At 51.6% G+C, this 13,409-nt stretch overlaps 3 protein-coding genes across 10 annotated transcripts in view; 1 reads left to right on the top strand and 2 right to left on the bottom strand.

Annotated features, from left to right (window-relative positions):
- The first annotated feature begins 820 nt into the window (after positions 1 to 820).
- Positions 821 to 2,134, top strand: NDUFAF3 (NADH:ubiquinone oxidoreductase complex assembly factor 3). The gene is made up of 5 exons (XM_045530285.1): positions 821 to 1,032; positions 1,154 to 1,346; positions 1,516 to 1,582; positions 1,694 to 1,794; positions 1,878 to 2,134. The coding sequence occupies exons 1-5, from the start codon at positions 824 to 826 to the stop codon at positions 1,992 to 1,994; spliced, it is 687 nt and encodes a 228-aa protein (XP_045386241.1). The 5' UTR covers positions 821 to 823; the 3' UTR covers positions 1,995 to 2,134.
- Positions 2,135 to 2,717: 583 nt separating this feature from the next.
- Positions 2,718 to 7,613, bottom strand: IMPDH2 (inosine monophosphate dehydrogenase 2). Of its 2 annotated transcripts, XM_045530281.1 has the most exons (15): positions 7,415 to 7,613; positions 6,916 to 6,964; positions 6,622 to 6,723; positions 6,433 to 6,507; positions 5,891 to 6,097; positions 5,284 to 5,371; positions 5,010 to 5,209; positions 4,837 to 4,927; positions 4,644 to 4,739; positions 4,310 to 4,381; positions 3,501 to 3,644; positions 3,279 to 3,423; positions 3,047 to 3,190; positions 2,883 to 2,966; positions 2,718 to 2,793 (listed from the first exon to the last, which is right to left on the bottom strand). In XM_045530281.1, the coding sequence occupies exons 1-15, from the start codon at positions 7,510 to 7,512 to the stop codon at positions 2,772 to 2,774; spliced, it is 1,617 nt and encodes a 538-aa protein (XP_045386237.1). In that variant the 5' UTR covers positions 7,513 to 7,613; the 3' UTR covers positions 2,718 to 2,771. The 2 variants fall into 2 exon arrangements, with proteins under 2 accessions (XP_045386237.1, XP_045386238.1); XM_045530282.1 differs by lacking the exon at positions 4,310 to 4,381 and having other exon boundaries at positions 2,719 to 2,793; positions 7,415 to 7,612.
- A 255-nt stretch (positions 7,614 to 7,868) lies between these two features.
- The window catches only part of QRICH1 (glutamine rich 1), a 49,989-nt gene continuing 44,448 nt past the window's right edge, over positions 7,869 to 13,409 (bottom strand). For 6 of the 7 annotated variants that reach the window (XM_045530277.1, XM_045530272.1, XM_045530279.1 and 3 more), the window contains 4 exons: positions 11,050 to 11,158; positions 10,539 to 10,690; positions 10,101 to 10,191; positions 7,869 to 8,813 (listed from right to left, as the gene is read on the bottom strand). In XM_045530277.1, the coding sequence (XP_045386233.1) occupies positions 8,621 to 8,813; positions 10,101 to 10,191; positions 10,539 to 10,690; positions 11,050 to 11,158 (545 nt within the window). In that variant the 3' untranslated portion in view covers positions 7,869 to 8,620. Of the gene's footprint in view, positions 8,814 to 10,100; positions 10,192 to 10,538; positions 11,159 to 13,409 lie in introns of those variants that run through there. The other variant, XM_045530278.1, reaches the window with a different exon arrangement.

Here is a 13,409-nt window from a genome sequence, read left to right as displayed (position 1 = left end):
CCACCGCCAGGCCCCGACTGTGCCAAGCCTCCCACTCGCCCCTCCCACTCGCCCGGGTAGCGAACGCGACAATATTCCCCTGAGGCCACAACAGAGCCGGCGTGCCGAGATACCCAAACCCAGCGCGGGCGCCAGCGACTCTTGCGCCAGTAGGCCCTTGACTTGGCTCAAGACGGGGGATGGGGGACTCTCGGGACGCGAGCAGAGTGACCGAGGACAAGGTGATGCTTCAGGCGCCGCCGAGTTCAAGTCTGGTCCGGTTCGGCCCTGTTGATCCCACCCGAACAGCCACATCGGCCCCATAACCGCGCACCCTTCCGCTTGCTCTGGCTTCCCGCAGATTTGGAGCCATTTTAAGACGAAACCACATGGCCACGCCTCCTCGCGCTCCGGCGAAGCCAATCCCCGCTCGGCCACGCCCCCCGCAGCGCGCGGCGGCGCAGCCAACGGTCGAGCGGTTGACGGTTAAGGAGGGGCGTGATACGGCAGCAGCCGAGAAATCCTAGGTGCCCGCCCCGCCCACGGGGACTGACGCCGCAAAGCTTGGGATTAGCGGCGGGTAGGCTGGCACCACGCCCTGGCCAGGTGTTCAGGGCACCGCCAGGGGGGCGGCCGCCCCGCCCCGGGCCCCGGCCCCCGGGCGCCCTGCTTAATGGCCGAGAGCCCGGGGGCCAGGCCGCGCTTGCGGCCCAGGCAATGCCATGAGGGCGGTGACGCTACCAGGTGTCCCACTCCCTCGGGACGGTCGGCGGGGGCAAGGGGCGGGGCGGGCGGCAGGTGCTAACACTGGAGCCGCGCGAGGGGACTGGCCCTCCTGAGACAGATGGCTCTAGCTCGCTGGGCCGGCCGAACTGCGCGGTGCCCTCCGGAACGCAGAGGGCGCTGTTGCTGCGCTGCGTCCGGCCCCGCTAGACCCCACCAACCCAGTGACGGTCTTGCTACGCGCGTATCAGCCATGGCCGCCGGTTTCGCGCTTCGCTGCCTGTACCGCGCGCGACCGCCGCTGCGCTGTCCGCCGGTTCAGCTGCCGTGGTGAGCCGGAACTCTGCGCCCCTAGCCATCCCACTTCCCAGGGCCGGTGACCCCAGCCCCGCATCTGCCGGCCCGCTAGACCACGGCCTGGGCACGCGCCCCTGACCCTACCGATCCGCAGGGCCCCACGGCGTGGGCATCGGCTCTCGCCGGCGGATGACGAGTTGTATCAGCGGACGCACATCTCTCTGCTGCAACACGAGTCCCCTCACGCCATGTACATCGACTGCTACAACAGCCGCGGCTTCACTGTCAACGGAAACCGCGTGTTCGGGCCCTGCGCGCTTCTCCCGCACTCGGTGTTGCAGTGGAACGTGAGCTGTAACCCTTAATGAGGAATCTGAGGCCCAGAGTCACAGGCTTTCTCCCTGCTTGTGTCCCTGTCCAACTGGCCTTTCCGTGTATCCCCAAAGTGGAGCTGGGGGAGGGGGGGAGAAGCTGCATGGATTTGTGTGTCATATTGAATCTGTCTCCTCCCTGTAGGTGGGATGCCACCAGGACATCACCGAAGAGAGCTTTTCCCTGTTCTGGATGCTGGAACCCGGGATAGGTATGGAGGTGGGAGAGGGAAGGCTCAGACGCTTTCAGCCCCAGAAGGCCACCCTCACCCCATCCTCTCAACAGACCTGGTTGTAGTGTAGCCACACCCTCCTTTCCCTAGAGATTGTTGTGGTGGGCACTGGAGACCGGACTGAGAGACTGCAGTGCCAGGTGCTGCGAGCCATGAGGGAGCGGGGCATTGCTGTGGAAGTGCAGGACACGGTAAGTCCCAGGATTTGGGAATGCTGTGGGCAGCTCAGGCTTAGTCTGCCCTAGGTGGGCTGATGCTGGCCTATTCTTTGCAGCCCAACGCCTGTGCCACCTTCAACTTCCTGTGTCATGAAGGCCGAGTGACAGGAGCTGCTCTTATCCCCCCACCTGGAGGGACTTCACTCGTATCTCTGGGCCAAGCTGCAGAATGAACCGCCAGGAACTGACCTGTCTAGGAGGACCCTGGCACTTTGCAGAGTGCAGGGGTTCCCAGTGCTTTCATTACTGTCTTCCTCTGGCACTTTAACACTTGTCTTGTTTGCCAGCACATTAATAATTTATGTACTTCTTTTGTTTTGTATCAGGTGTGTTGCTGGCCAGGAGCTGCTGGCTCAGTGGGCTCTTGGTGGTGGGTATGAAGAAACTGAGGGGTCACTTTTTCTTCTAGATTACTTAGATTCCCCAGCCCTTCAGAGGGAAGCAGTATATTTACCTGTTCAGATCTGTCCACATGTTCACATGCAGATTTGAAGGGACCTCAATGGCTTTCCCCACAAGATCATTGAAAGATTTGAGTTAGGGAGTATATATTCATGTTTTGACCTGGTCCCATGTGGATAAGCTTTGAGCTAGCAGGATGCCCTGTGGATGCCAGTCCTATGGATTGTTCTGGGATCCCTCCAGGGGAGCCACAGAGTTAGAGTCTCTGTGAGACTGAACCCACAGGAGCCAGAGCTGATTAGAGCTGGTTTGTGAGCAGCCTCAGGAGGAACTTTCTGAAACTGGAACTACCCCTTACCAGGTCCATGGAGCACCTTTATTTATCTCAGGGCCTGAGGCTCCCCCTGGAAATGAGGATACTGTGCCTGTGTGCATTTGTGGTGGTGGCAGCTGCAGAGTCCCACCTGCCTACTGACCTCAAAGATCAGGCATCACTTTCTTTTTTTAAACTTTTATTGAAAAACCGAGGGGATGTGCTGGATACCTTTTCAGAAAAGCCGCTTCTCATACCTGCAGTCAAAAGGACCACTGGTGAGGTAAGGATAGGAGGATAAAAGCACAAGGCATGGCAGAAGCTCCCACCCCAAAATGGCACTTACGAATGGAGGCTATGGACACCACCTTCCACCTGAGCTGAGGATGTTCTCTTCTCAAACTTAAGCTCCCCAGAGTACATCATGGCTCTGAAGAGGGTCAGATGTCAAAAGTAGGTAGCTGGCCCTGGACCAACCCCTTTAACCATGTCCCAGCTCCCCAAGCTCACCGGACTTGGGTCAAGCTCTTGGCACCAATGTCCTGGCAGGAGTGCTGGATGCCGGCAATCAGGTAGGGGACAAATTTATGGATGGACCCTTTGTCCTGCACAGCCCCAGACACCCCCTGGGCCACTTTGATTTTGTCAGCTTCACTGCAGGGAGAGGCAAAGACACAGGCAAGGTCATACCAGAGATAAGACTGTCAGTGCAGGGCTGGGGTAATTGGCCTGCCTGTCCCACCTGAAATATCGGTTCTGGCTGCTGAGATGCTTGTCCATGGCATCCAGAGAACCCATTCCACGATATTTCTTTAGCCGGATGCCGTCGGAAAAGAAGTACTCACCAGGGGCTTCGGTGGTGGCAGCCAGGAGGGAGCCCATCATGACTGTGGATAGATGGAATGTTTAGGGTAGAGCCTTCACAGCACTGGGGAAGGGCTCCCACCAGCCTCCAGGCCCTTACCTGTGGAGGCCCCAAGGGCCAAGGCTTTGGCAATATGGCCCACATTTTGGATTCCCCCATCAGCAATGACAGGAACACCAAAGCGCCGTGCATATTCTGACACCTTGTACACTGCTGTTGCTTGGGGCCGCCCGCAGGCCAGCACTATTGAGATAGAGGAACAGATGGGTGGGCAGGGTTAGTAGGGACAGGCACTGTGGCCATACTTAGCACCCAAGAGCTCTTGGCTACAATTGTACCAGGACTACAGCTTGGCGGAGGAAGAAATATGTCTGGGATGGCTGCTGCCCCATCTGCCTTGAATAGTACACACAAATGTGGTGGCCTTCACTCACCCTGCATATGTGCATGCAGGTGTGCAGTGCCCAGGGCAGCCTCAGGCACATGCAGTCTTAGCAGCCGGGAAAGCCCCGCCCAGCTGGTATCAGATGGAGCAAGAGTCACCGTGCAGTGCAGTTAGTTAGTACCCAGAGGCACTGAGTCAGGCCCACCCTTCCTCTCTGCATGGTGGGCAGCTCAGGCAAGGTCAGGGCAGTGTCATGTAGAAGGGAAAGCAGGTTCCAGAGTTGGTCCTTGAACCATGCCTTTTGCAGAAGATGTGGGCAGGGCAGAGTTTTTGCCTGAGGAAGGAGGTCCTGCCCTATCAGCGCCCCAGGAGGAGGATGGAGCTGTGTTCTCCAGCAGCCCCCAAAACCATGGTCTGTATATCAGTTTGCCCTGCCCACCCATCAGCACCACAAACCCCGGGAGCTACAGCTACAGTCAACCAAGCAGCCGGGTAGTGGGCAGCTGGGCCGGGCTGGACTTACTATAGCAGCCCGTGACAGTAGAAGGGCATTTGGGGCTGTGGGACTTTATGTCTGGAGGGATCTTGGGAGCCGCTAAATAAAACAAACAGACCAGAGTTTAGAGAGGGCGCAGAGCAGGAGCAAGGAGGCCAGGCTAGGCGAAGGAGTGGCAGGTGAGGGATGTCAAGAACTTGTCTTGCTTCCAGCCATGTCACCCATCCAAGAGGCCAATTTGGCCCCAGGTTTGCCCCTACTGGAGGAGGTCTCGGTGGTGTTCCCGTAAGATTGCTTGGCTCCAGGGCACGTGGGGCCTGAAGCCAGGGTCTCTGTGGGCCCTGCCAAAGCATATTCTTACCTTCCTGGGTGATGCAGATGGAGCCACTTCCCATGCCCACCCGCAGGGCATCCACACCTGCATCAATAAGGTTCTTGGCCTGAGCTGCGGTGACCACTACAGTGAAGGAGAGGAAAGGCTCCTGTGAAGGTCTGATGGGAGCCCAGCTCCCCCACTCCCACCACACATCTTTCAGGACCCAATCTTGCCTTACCATTCCCTCCAATGACTTGGAGACTGGGGTATTTCTCTTTGATGTACTTGATCATATTGATCTGGAAGATGGAATTTCCCTGGGAAGAGTCCTGGGACAGGAAAGTAAGTCCCAGTCAGGCTGTGATATGGCAGCTGCCCATACTGCCCCTCCCTGCCTGTGTAGCAGCTCACCAAAACCACTACATCAACACCGGCCTGGGCGAGCAAGTCCAGCCTATACTTGTCATCCTCATGAGTGCCAATGGCTGCCCCACACAGCAGCTGCTTCTTGGCATCTTTGGAAGCCAGTGGGTAATCCCGGTTCTTCTTCAGGTCTGTCCGGGCAATGATGGCTACCAGCTCATCGTCTTCATTTACAATGGGCAACTTTCCTGAGATCAGGGCAGGACATGAATCAGGACCCTGAGCATTAGTTCCAGGCCCCCTTCCCACCTCTAAGACTTACCTTTCTTGCTGCGCTGCAGAATTTCGTTTGCTTCCTTCAATGTGATGCCTGCAGGGGCTACCACCAGGTCTTCCCTCTTTGTCATGATCTAGGAGAGAATGAGAGTTGTGACGAAAGCCAGTCAGAAATCAGACCTCTCCACAGACCCTGCCCTAACTCAGGGGTGAGGTTCTCAAGACCACCATGTTCACACACCTGCACCTAGACCCACCCTTCCTCAAGGGAACTCAATAGTCCCTACAGCAGTATAGCAGTAAGGGAGAACTGAGTAGAAAGGACAAAATGGCACAGAAAGCAACTATGGAGAAGGAAGGACCACACAGGAGCAATGTGAAGAGAATTAGAAGATGACTGACACTGGTCCTTGAGCACTGCTCCCACCCTGGGAGTCGCAAAAAACAAAGCATAAATGCTGGCAAGCATGTGGACAGTTTGAGAGCCTCTGGTGGGGAGAGACTGCAAGAATCAAAAGAGTCAGAAACTTGGCTGGGCCCTCGTATTTCCTGGACAGAAGAGCCCCTCAGAGATATCATCGTAAGGGCAACAGAAGCCTCCTGTCTTCAGCCTGGGCTGCCAGAACTTAGCTGTGCTCTACCATTGAACCTACCTCTTCCAAAAAGCAGTCATGCTCCTCCTCCTTGAGAAAATCAATGTCCCTTGAGGAGATTATGCCCACCAAGCGGCTCCCCATCCGGCCTGTGTCTGTGATTGGGATACCACAGAAACCATGCCGGGCCTTGGCCTCAAAAACATCCCGTACACGATCCTTGGGGCTGAGGACCACAGGGTCTGTGATGAATCCCTGCTCGTATTTCTGGAAAGGATGGTGAAAATGAGCATTGCTTCTTTGAACTACTTTCATCAGGCTCTTGGTCTGAAGCATGGAGTCTGTCCCTAACTCCACCTTTGGCAGTAACACAGAACCAAATCACACCAACACTTAAGAGACATGGATGGGCTAGAGGCACTGTCCACCTGTTCCTCTTCTGTTGCCTTAAGAAACAGGGTCCAGGCTCTTCTCAGTAATTGATCCCCATGGTGAGAAGAAAGGATCCTTAATTAGCAGAACAAACTCCCACTCCCACCCCACCCCACCCCACCTCAGTGCATTTCCCAGGAGCTCTTGGCTGTGATCCTTGCCCTTCTGACCTTCACTTTCCGAACTTCATTGGCCTGGAATTCAGGTGTACAGTTGTGGTGGATGAAGCCGATACCACCTGTAAGCTACAGGATGAGCAGAAGAGAGAGAATAAGTGACACAGAGTAAGAGAGGCAAGACTGGATACCTTAGGGAAAGGAGATGGCATTCCTGCTTCTCCTCCACCCCATGGGGCTCACCGCCATTGCTATGGCCATTCCAGCCTCTGTCACTGTGTCCATGGGAGAGGAAACCAATGGGGTCTTCAGAGTAATTTTCTTGGTCAGAGCAGAGGTCAGGTCCTGAGAAGACAAAGGTCCATTTATGTGGGAAAGCTTCTCTTATAGCTTAGGGTGGTACCGGGTCCCCCCAAAATAGGTGCTCTGTATGACCTGCATGAATCCAACCCCAAACCCAATTTGGTGAGGCTGCCCAGAGACAAGGCAACCTTAGTCCACCTTAATGTTCAGAACCCACTTCTTGATCATACTCACCACCTGGTCTGCTGTGAAGTCGATATAGCCAGGGAGAATGAGAAAGTCGCTGCGGGGAAGGGGAATAAATTGGGAGTAGGGCGCTCAGGCTTATGGCAGCGTGAGACTCCATCCCTACAGATCATCGCCTAAGGCATATGAACAGAGACGGGTGCTCACTGAGCCCGTGTGTCACAGGAGAGGCAGAGGACAAGGTGGAGATGCGGACAGAAGACCTTTACGGCCACTGAGCTGTCATCAGTGCTCCTGGCACCCTGACAATTCCGTGTGTCCAAAAAACGTTGTCTCTAGCCTGAAATCCCAAGCACTATTAAGGTAACTTCCCCAAAGCCAACCCCCGCTCCAGATCTGTCAAAACGAGCCCCGGAGACGGGTGAGTAGTTCCCGGAACCTGTTCCCCATGTCTGCACTCGAGAAGGCTCCATGGAAGCCCCCATCCGGGCTCTTCGCCCAACATGCCGCCCCACTCCTTGCCCAGGTGAGCCCCATAGGCCCGCACTTATAGGTGAGACCGTCCCCGCAGTTGAAGAGCTGCTGAGCCGTGAGTCCGTCGTCTGGCACATAAGACGTGCCCCCGCTAATCAGGTAGTCGGCCATGGCCAACGCAAGGAACTGCCGCGTGTCTCCGAGGACCGCGCCGCAGAGACCTCTCGCGTCTGGGCCGCGCCAATATAAACCAGCCGGTTTCCTCACGGCGCCGCGCGCAGCACTGACGTCACGTCGTAAGGCGCAAGGGTGGAACGACTACGGCGCCGCGGAAGGGGCGGGGCTGGCTGAGGAACCGGCGCATGCCCATGGCACCCACTAACCTAGTCACCGGGGAGCTGGGCTGTTTTCTGTCCCACCCGCTCCCCGCAGGGCCCGTAGGACCTTGGCCCGTTCAACAGGCAAGTTTTGCTTCCACCGTTCCGCCCGTTTCCTCCCCAAATAAAGAGACCACGTTCACTAGCATGTTGAAAAGACGTGCTTGTCATTCTTAATAAACAACTAGAGTAAGAATACATAAGAGAAACAGAGTGGTATCTTTATATGATACACAAGTGTATGTTACAAGAATTCCATCAGGCACAGGAGCCTCAGGTTTTAAGGCCTCAATGTTAGGCCAAAAAAAAAAAAAAAAAAAGCATGGTAAAGTTTTTACTTTAACATCTAAAATGTCACTTGTCATAAAGGAGGGTGTAATAGAAATTGTCTTTAATAAATCATAATTGAAGTTCCCCTCAATTGTCTTCCATTAAGATGCTAAGTTTATGTCTGAGTATGAAGAAAGAAAAGAACACGGCTCCCCTGCGGTCAGCGAAGTCTGCCAGTCCAGGGTGAAAACCAGCTGGGGAGATTCCCTGCAGGGTCCATCCATCATTAATTCCATCTCTCTTGAGGAAGGGAAGGGGCCGCATTTCTCCTAACAGTCCAAGCCCTTTCCACAGGCCTCGGACAAAAAAGAAAAAGTCAGCCAGCAACTTTCTAGGATATCTGGCTCTCAGGAAACCCAGAGCCCCCATCGGCTGAGGAGTCTGCCACAGCAGGTTTATAAAGATGCAAAGGGGGCAGAGTTTTCTTTTACATTTTAAACGGAAGCTGCCTTATAGGCTTCATAACTACACCAATAAAAAAAGAATAAAGAAAAAACGGAGGCCTCTTCTTTAGTGTGAAACTTTGTCTCGTTTTTCCTGGCTGGTTTCTCTTGCACCATGGCCAAGGCATCTCAGTGCATGGTACTTGCGTTGGCCACTGCGATGGCCTCCTGAATTTCTCGTATAACCAGGATCCGGGTTAGCATTTGTCCCATCTGCTCTCTGCTGATAGGCTGGACTGAGTACCAGATTGGGCTGTTGGGGGCCACCACTGGCTCAGGTGTCAGGTAAAAGGTGTCATTCCGGCCTTTCACACTCTGGGGGCTGAAAAATATGTCAGTAAAAATTGGGTAACACCATTACAACCTCAACTTTCCCACTTTGAATCTCCCAGACAGATGCTGTCTGCAAAAGTTGGTAAGGCACCAAGGTACTGTGGCACAGCTACTGAATTCCATGTAGCCACAACATACCACTTCCTGGTCCTCCTTTGGGGCTACTGCAAATGCCAGTGATAGGGTGCTTCCCTTCTGCCCCTCCTTTCCATGTGCTAGCTGTGATTCATCAGACTGTATCTACCTACAGCTCCCTGGGCTCATTTAACTTGAGTCTATCTATATCCCACCTAGAGGCCACTTCACAGTCCAGAAGGTCTATCTCTAGGTCTTTGTTCATGTTATTCGCTCAATAATAATGGCCATAATGCTAGGGTTCTTACCTGGGCTCACAACACCCCCCAAAGTGTGCTGTACCTCTATTAAAGTACTTAGCACCTTCCATCTTCTAACAGTTATTCATCCATTCGAGATTTATCGAAGGGCTACTGTGTGCAAGGTCAGCACTAAGTGCTGACGTTAAAGAAATGAGCAGGAACAATAATTCGTACTACATCATGTAGCTTACAGATAAAAGGAGAGACAAAGTTCCACAAACACACACAAAATGACAAACAGTGGTTAAGTGCTACAGAGGCTACATCCAGAGAAAACAGGTAAGGAATCTAGAGATGCTTCCCTGATAAAGCTGTGTTGAAGTTGAGAAGAGGGATAACATGATGCCCTTGAGTGGAGAAGAGCTAGTATGGCTAGGGAGCCAAGAGGTTCAGGGACGTCAGGTTAGCAAGGGGGAGCAGATGGAAGGCTTTGTCCACTATGTGAGGATTACTCTGTAATGGGAAGCCACCAAAAGTTTTCATCTAAGTGACATGCTAAGATCTGCAACCTAGAAAGATCATTCTGGCATTGCTGTGTCAACCTGATATGACAGGGACATAGAGGGAGCAAAAGCCAAGAGGAGTTCCCCCTAGATTGATAGTGACAGTGACAAAAGGTCAAGGTCAGGATGCAGGGCCATGCTCAATATGTGTTTAAAGTGGCTTCTCTGTACCTTCACACCCTTTCCATGAAAGGTGACTGACTGCAAAGGGATTGGGGACCCCTTTTATATCAGTGCTAGGCACATCACACACTTTGGGAAAAACAGCAAGGTTGCTTCTATATTTAGCTTTTCAGAAGTGTTTTTTACTCTCAATTTAGGACTAAAGAATGCCTCTCTCCTGTGATCAGTCAGACAGACAGACACACACAGCCAGTAATAATAAAGCCTCCTCACCATTTGAAGAGGTAGAAATCGTAGAGCTTGATGGGACACCTCAATGGATTCTCTGGATTTTCTGTCTGTTCTGCATACATGTCATCTGTAACTGTAAAACATCCCCCCACACACACCACAGATGTGGCATCAGATTGCCTTAGCTCCAGCCCAGAACCTTAGGCTTTCAGCCACCCCAACTAGAAAATATTGGGCGGGGGGAGGGAAAGTATGGGGCATGGGCAGTGACTATGAAGGGAAGAGGCAGCTATCTTCTCAGGGGCTTCTCTGCTTTTAGGAGAAAAATTTGAAGTTTTTAACTGGGGAGAAGGGAGTGGAGAATTCCTATCCAGCAAACCCCAACCTGCTCATCTGCACATTCATCACTAGCCCCACAGGCACAAGGAAGGGTGGGACAAGTAGCAGCTGTTTGTGCAGTACCCTGCCTCCTTCCCCTACCTTTCTGGCCAGTCTGGTGTATTCCAAGGGCCTTCAGGTACCGTATACTCGTGCTTTTATCCTTGGGATTAGAGGGATTCTTCTTTGTCTGTCGCAAGACCTTGGAAAAGGCCAGCTTCATGTGCTGGTCCACTGTCTTCAACAGGAAGTACCTGGACCGCAAGTGAAAGGCAAGGCAGAGGGAGGGGTGCCAGGAGAATACCATGACTTACCCTCTGCCTATCGGTACATCAGGGAGCTACTGCCCACACTCCCAGGATCTCAGCAGGCCCATACCCAAGCACAGTGTCCAATGGAGGAGCAACATCAAGATGGATAGTAGGGATGTGGCAAGGCTGTTTGCCTTACTGGTCACCACACAAAATGCAGCCAAGCCGGACTGGGGTTTTCAATAGCCCGAAGTTTCTCAAATATGTGTCAGAGGAATTCAGAAGTCCTCCTGGATAGTTTCCACCCTCTTCACTGGACAGATGCCAGCAGTGGCTAAGCGTAGAGCCTCTAGAACACTTACTTGGTGTTAAAGAACATGAGGGTGGTCAGCAGGGTGGAAGGGGAGTGAGCCCCAAGCTGTTTGCACTCCCACAGCATCTCCTCAGTCACATGGCTGGGCAGGACATAGCCTAGGAGGAAGAGAGTACTGCTACAAGAACATGGCAGGTGGTTTCTCAAAGGTACAACATGGGAAGTATAAGGCACAAAGACCACACAGGAATACAACTTTATTCAGGGAAGTCTCCCTAGGGTGCGGCAAAATAATCTAGAAAGCTGGTTAAAACACAGATGCCTGGGTCCCAACCCAACTTTCTAGGGCAGGACCTGATAATGAGCATTTCTAAGAAGTTCCAAGGTGATGCTGTTGCTGCTGCTCTGGGGAATCATACTTTGAGAACCATATCAGCTTTACGTGGTAACTGTTACCTGACAAAGTCTTCCTCTAGTCCAAGGCTAATATGGGGCAAAAGGGATTCCCCTCAGGGAGAATGAAGTAATTAAAACTCTGCACATATGTATACTTCTCTGAGAGGATACAGAGCTTGCATTGTATCTTCAATAGGTCTGCAAGGGCCCAAAGAACTGGTATGCATTGCCCTGTTTGCCCTTACCAAACCTTCTCTACCATGAGAGAAAGCAAGGCCATTCTCATCCCTTCTCTGGATAAAGAGGAGACTGATGTTTGGCTTTTACAAGTCTCTCCCACAGGGCAGGTGTTACTGTAAGATCCTGGTTCATAAGAGAACACACAGTTAGCAGAGGCAAAGATCAACGGTTTGAACAAGAGCCCTGGTCAGCGAGATTTGCACATAAGGAAGAGAATACTTGGTTTGACCACCAAGCCCTCTTCATGTGCTCAATTCGGTCAATATATGCACTGGGGGCACGGTGAGACAACAGCAGACACTACTATTCTCCTGAAGGATTTCAACATTATCCAGGCAGGCAGTGAGGGTGACACTTCCTGAAAGCAGAAAAAGGAACGTTCTGCCAAATACACTCGTCTTCTCTGTTTTTGTCAAAGCTGGCCCTCTGACAACATTAGCATACTTCTATCTCTTTAAGGTAGCTCTGGCTCTATTCTTATCTAAACTTTGGCTATTTGGTGGCCCAGTGACAATGTGATAAGCTTTCCTGTTCTCAGATTATCTGAAGCCCCCAAGGTGCAGGATGAGCAGAAGACAGCCCTGCTTTGGAAAGGCAATCTGCTAGGAGCAATTCCCAACATATCTTGGCATGTTCTACTTCTCTGGGTTCACTCTGCCAGCTGTACCCTCCGGTGTCATTTCCTTAACTTTACTCATTTCTTAACACCACAACTTAAAATTAACTTTAGGCAGGGCACAGTGGCTCACACCTATAATGCCAATACTTTAGGAGGCCGAGATGGGAGGATCACTTTAGCCCAGGAGTTTGAGAGCAGCCTGAGCAACATAGCAAGACCCCATCCCTATAAAAAAAAATTTAAAAACTAGCCAGGCGTGGTGGCATGGGAGGCTAAGGCAGGAGGATCACTTCAGTCCAGGGGTTCAAGGTTGCAGTGGGCTATGATGGTGCCACTGTATTCCAACTTGAGTGAGAGAACAAGACCCTGTCTCTAAAATAATAAAATAAAATAAACTTTTAGTGCCTGAAAACCAGGACTCTTGGTTATGGGTATAAGAAAATATAGATAAAAACATTACATAAAATAGCCTTGAAGTTCTGAATCTGAACTGCAAGCATCAAGATGATGTATTTTGTCTTTAAAAAAAAATTCTAGTTCTCCCCACTCAAGGTCCTAGAAATAACAACCATTCCAGGAGCAATGAGTACTCCTAGTTCCAGACTGTAGTACTGAAATACCACTTCCCACTAAAAGGAACCAGGCTCCATGGAGAACTGATGGATTCCACATTGAGAGAAGAAATGTCCAAGATGAAATGTCCAACATTCTGTTAAATCAGAAATCAAGAAATTTATCAAAGACTACTAGGGTCATGTCCAAAGGACATAGGGGCCAATTTAAAAAGGCTCCAAATGGCCAACATTGAGACAATTTCCACATCAGTAAAGATAAATGCAATAGACTGAATCACATCAAATGTTTGAATTCATGAGTTCACAATGATTCTCAAAAACAAAACAAACCTAACTAATCATCACTGGGAGAAGCTGATAAACTGACCCATTACTGTGAAAATTGGTAAATAAAGGAAAAGAAACAAGCCCTCATCCTGCCTCGTCTATATAATCTGCACTGCTATGAATCCACAGTTGCGTAGGAAATGTTTCTCTTTATGTTCTAACTAATAATGAAGAAGTAGTAACATTAGAATACCATTTTGCAACCCCAAAATAATTAATGGATCTAGACATTATGGGCACTGTAATGGAGGA

This window comes from Lemur catta, chromosome 18 (genome assembly GCF_020740605.2).
Source record: "Lemur catta isolate mLemCat1 chromosome 18, mLemCat1.pri, whole genome shotgun sequence".
Classification (NCBI taxonomy): domain Eukaryota; kingdom Metazoa; phylum Chordata; class Mammalia; order Primates; family Lemuridae; genus Lemur; species Lemur catta.
This window is presented reverse-complemented; position numbering and strand designations above follow the sequence as displayed.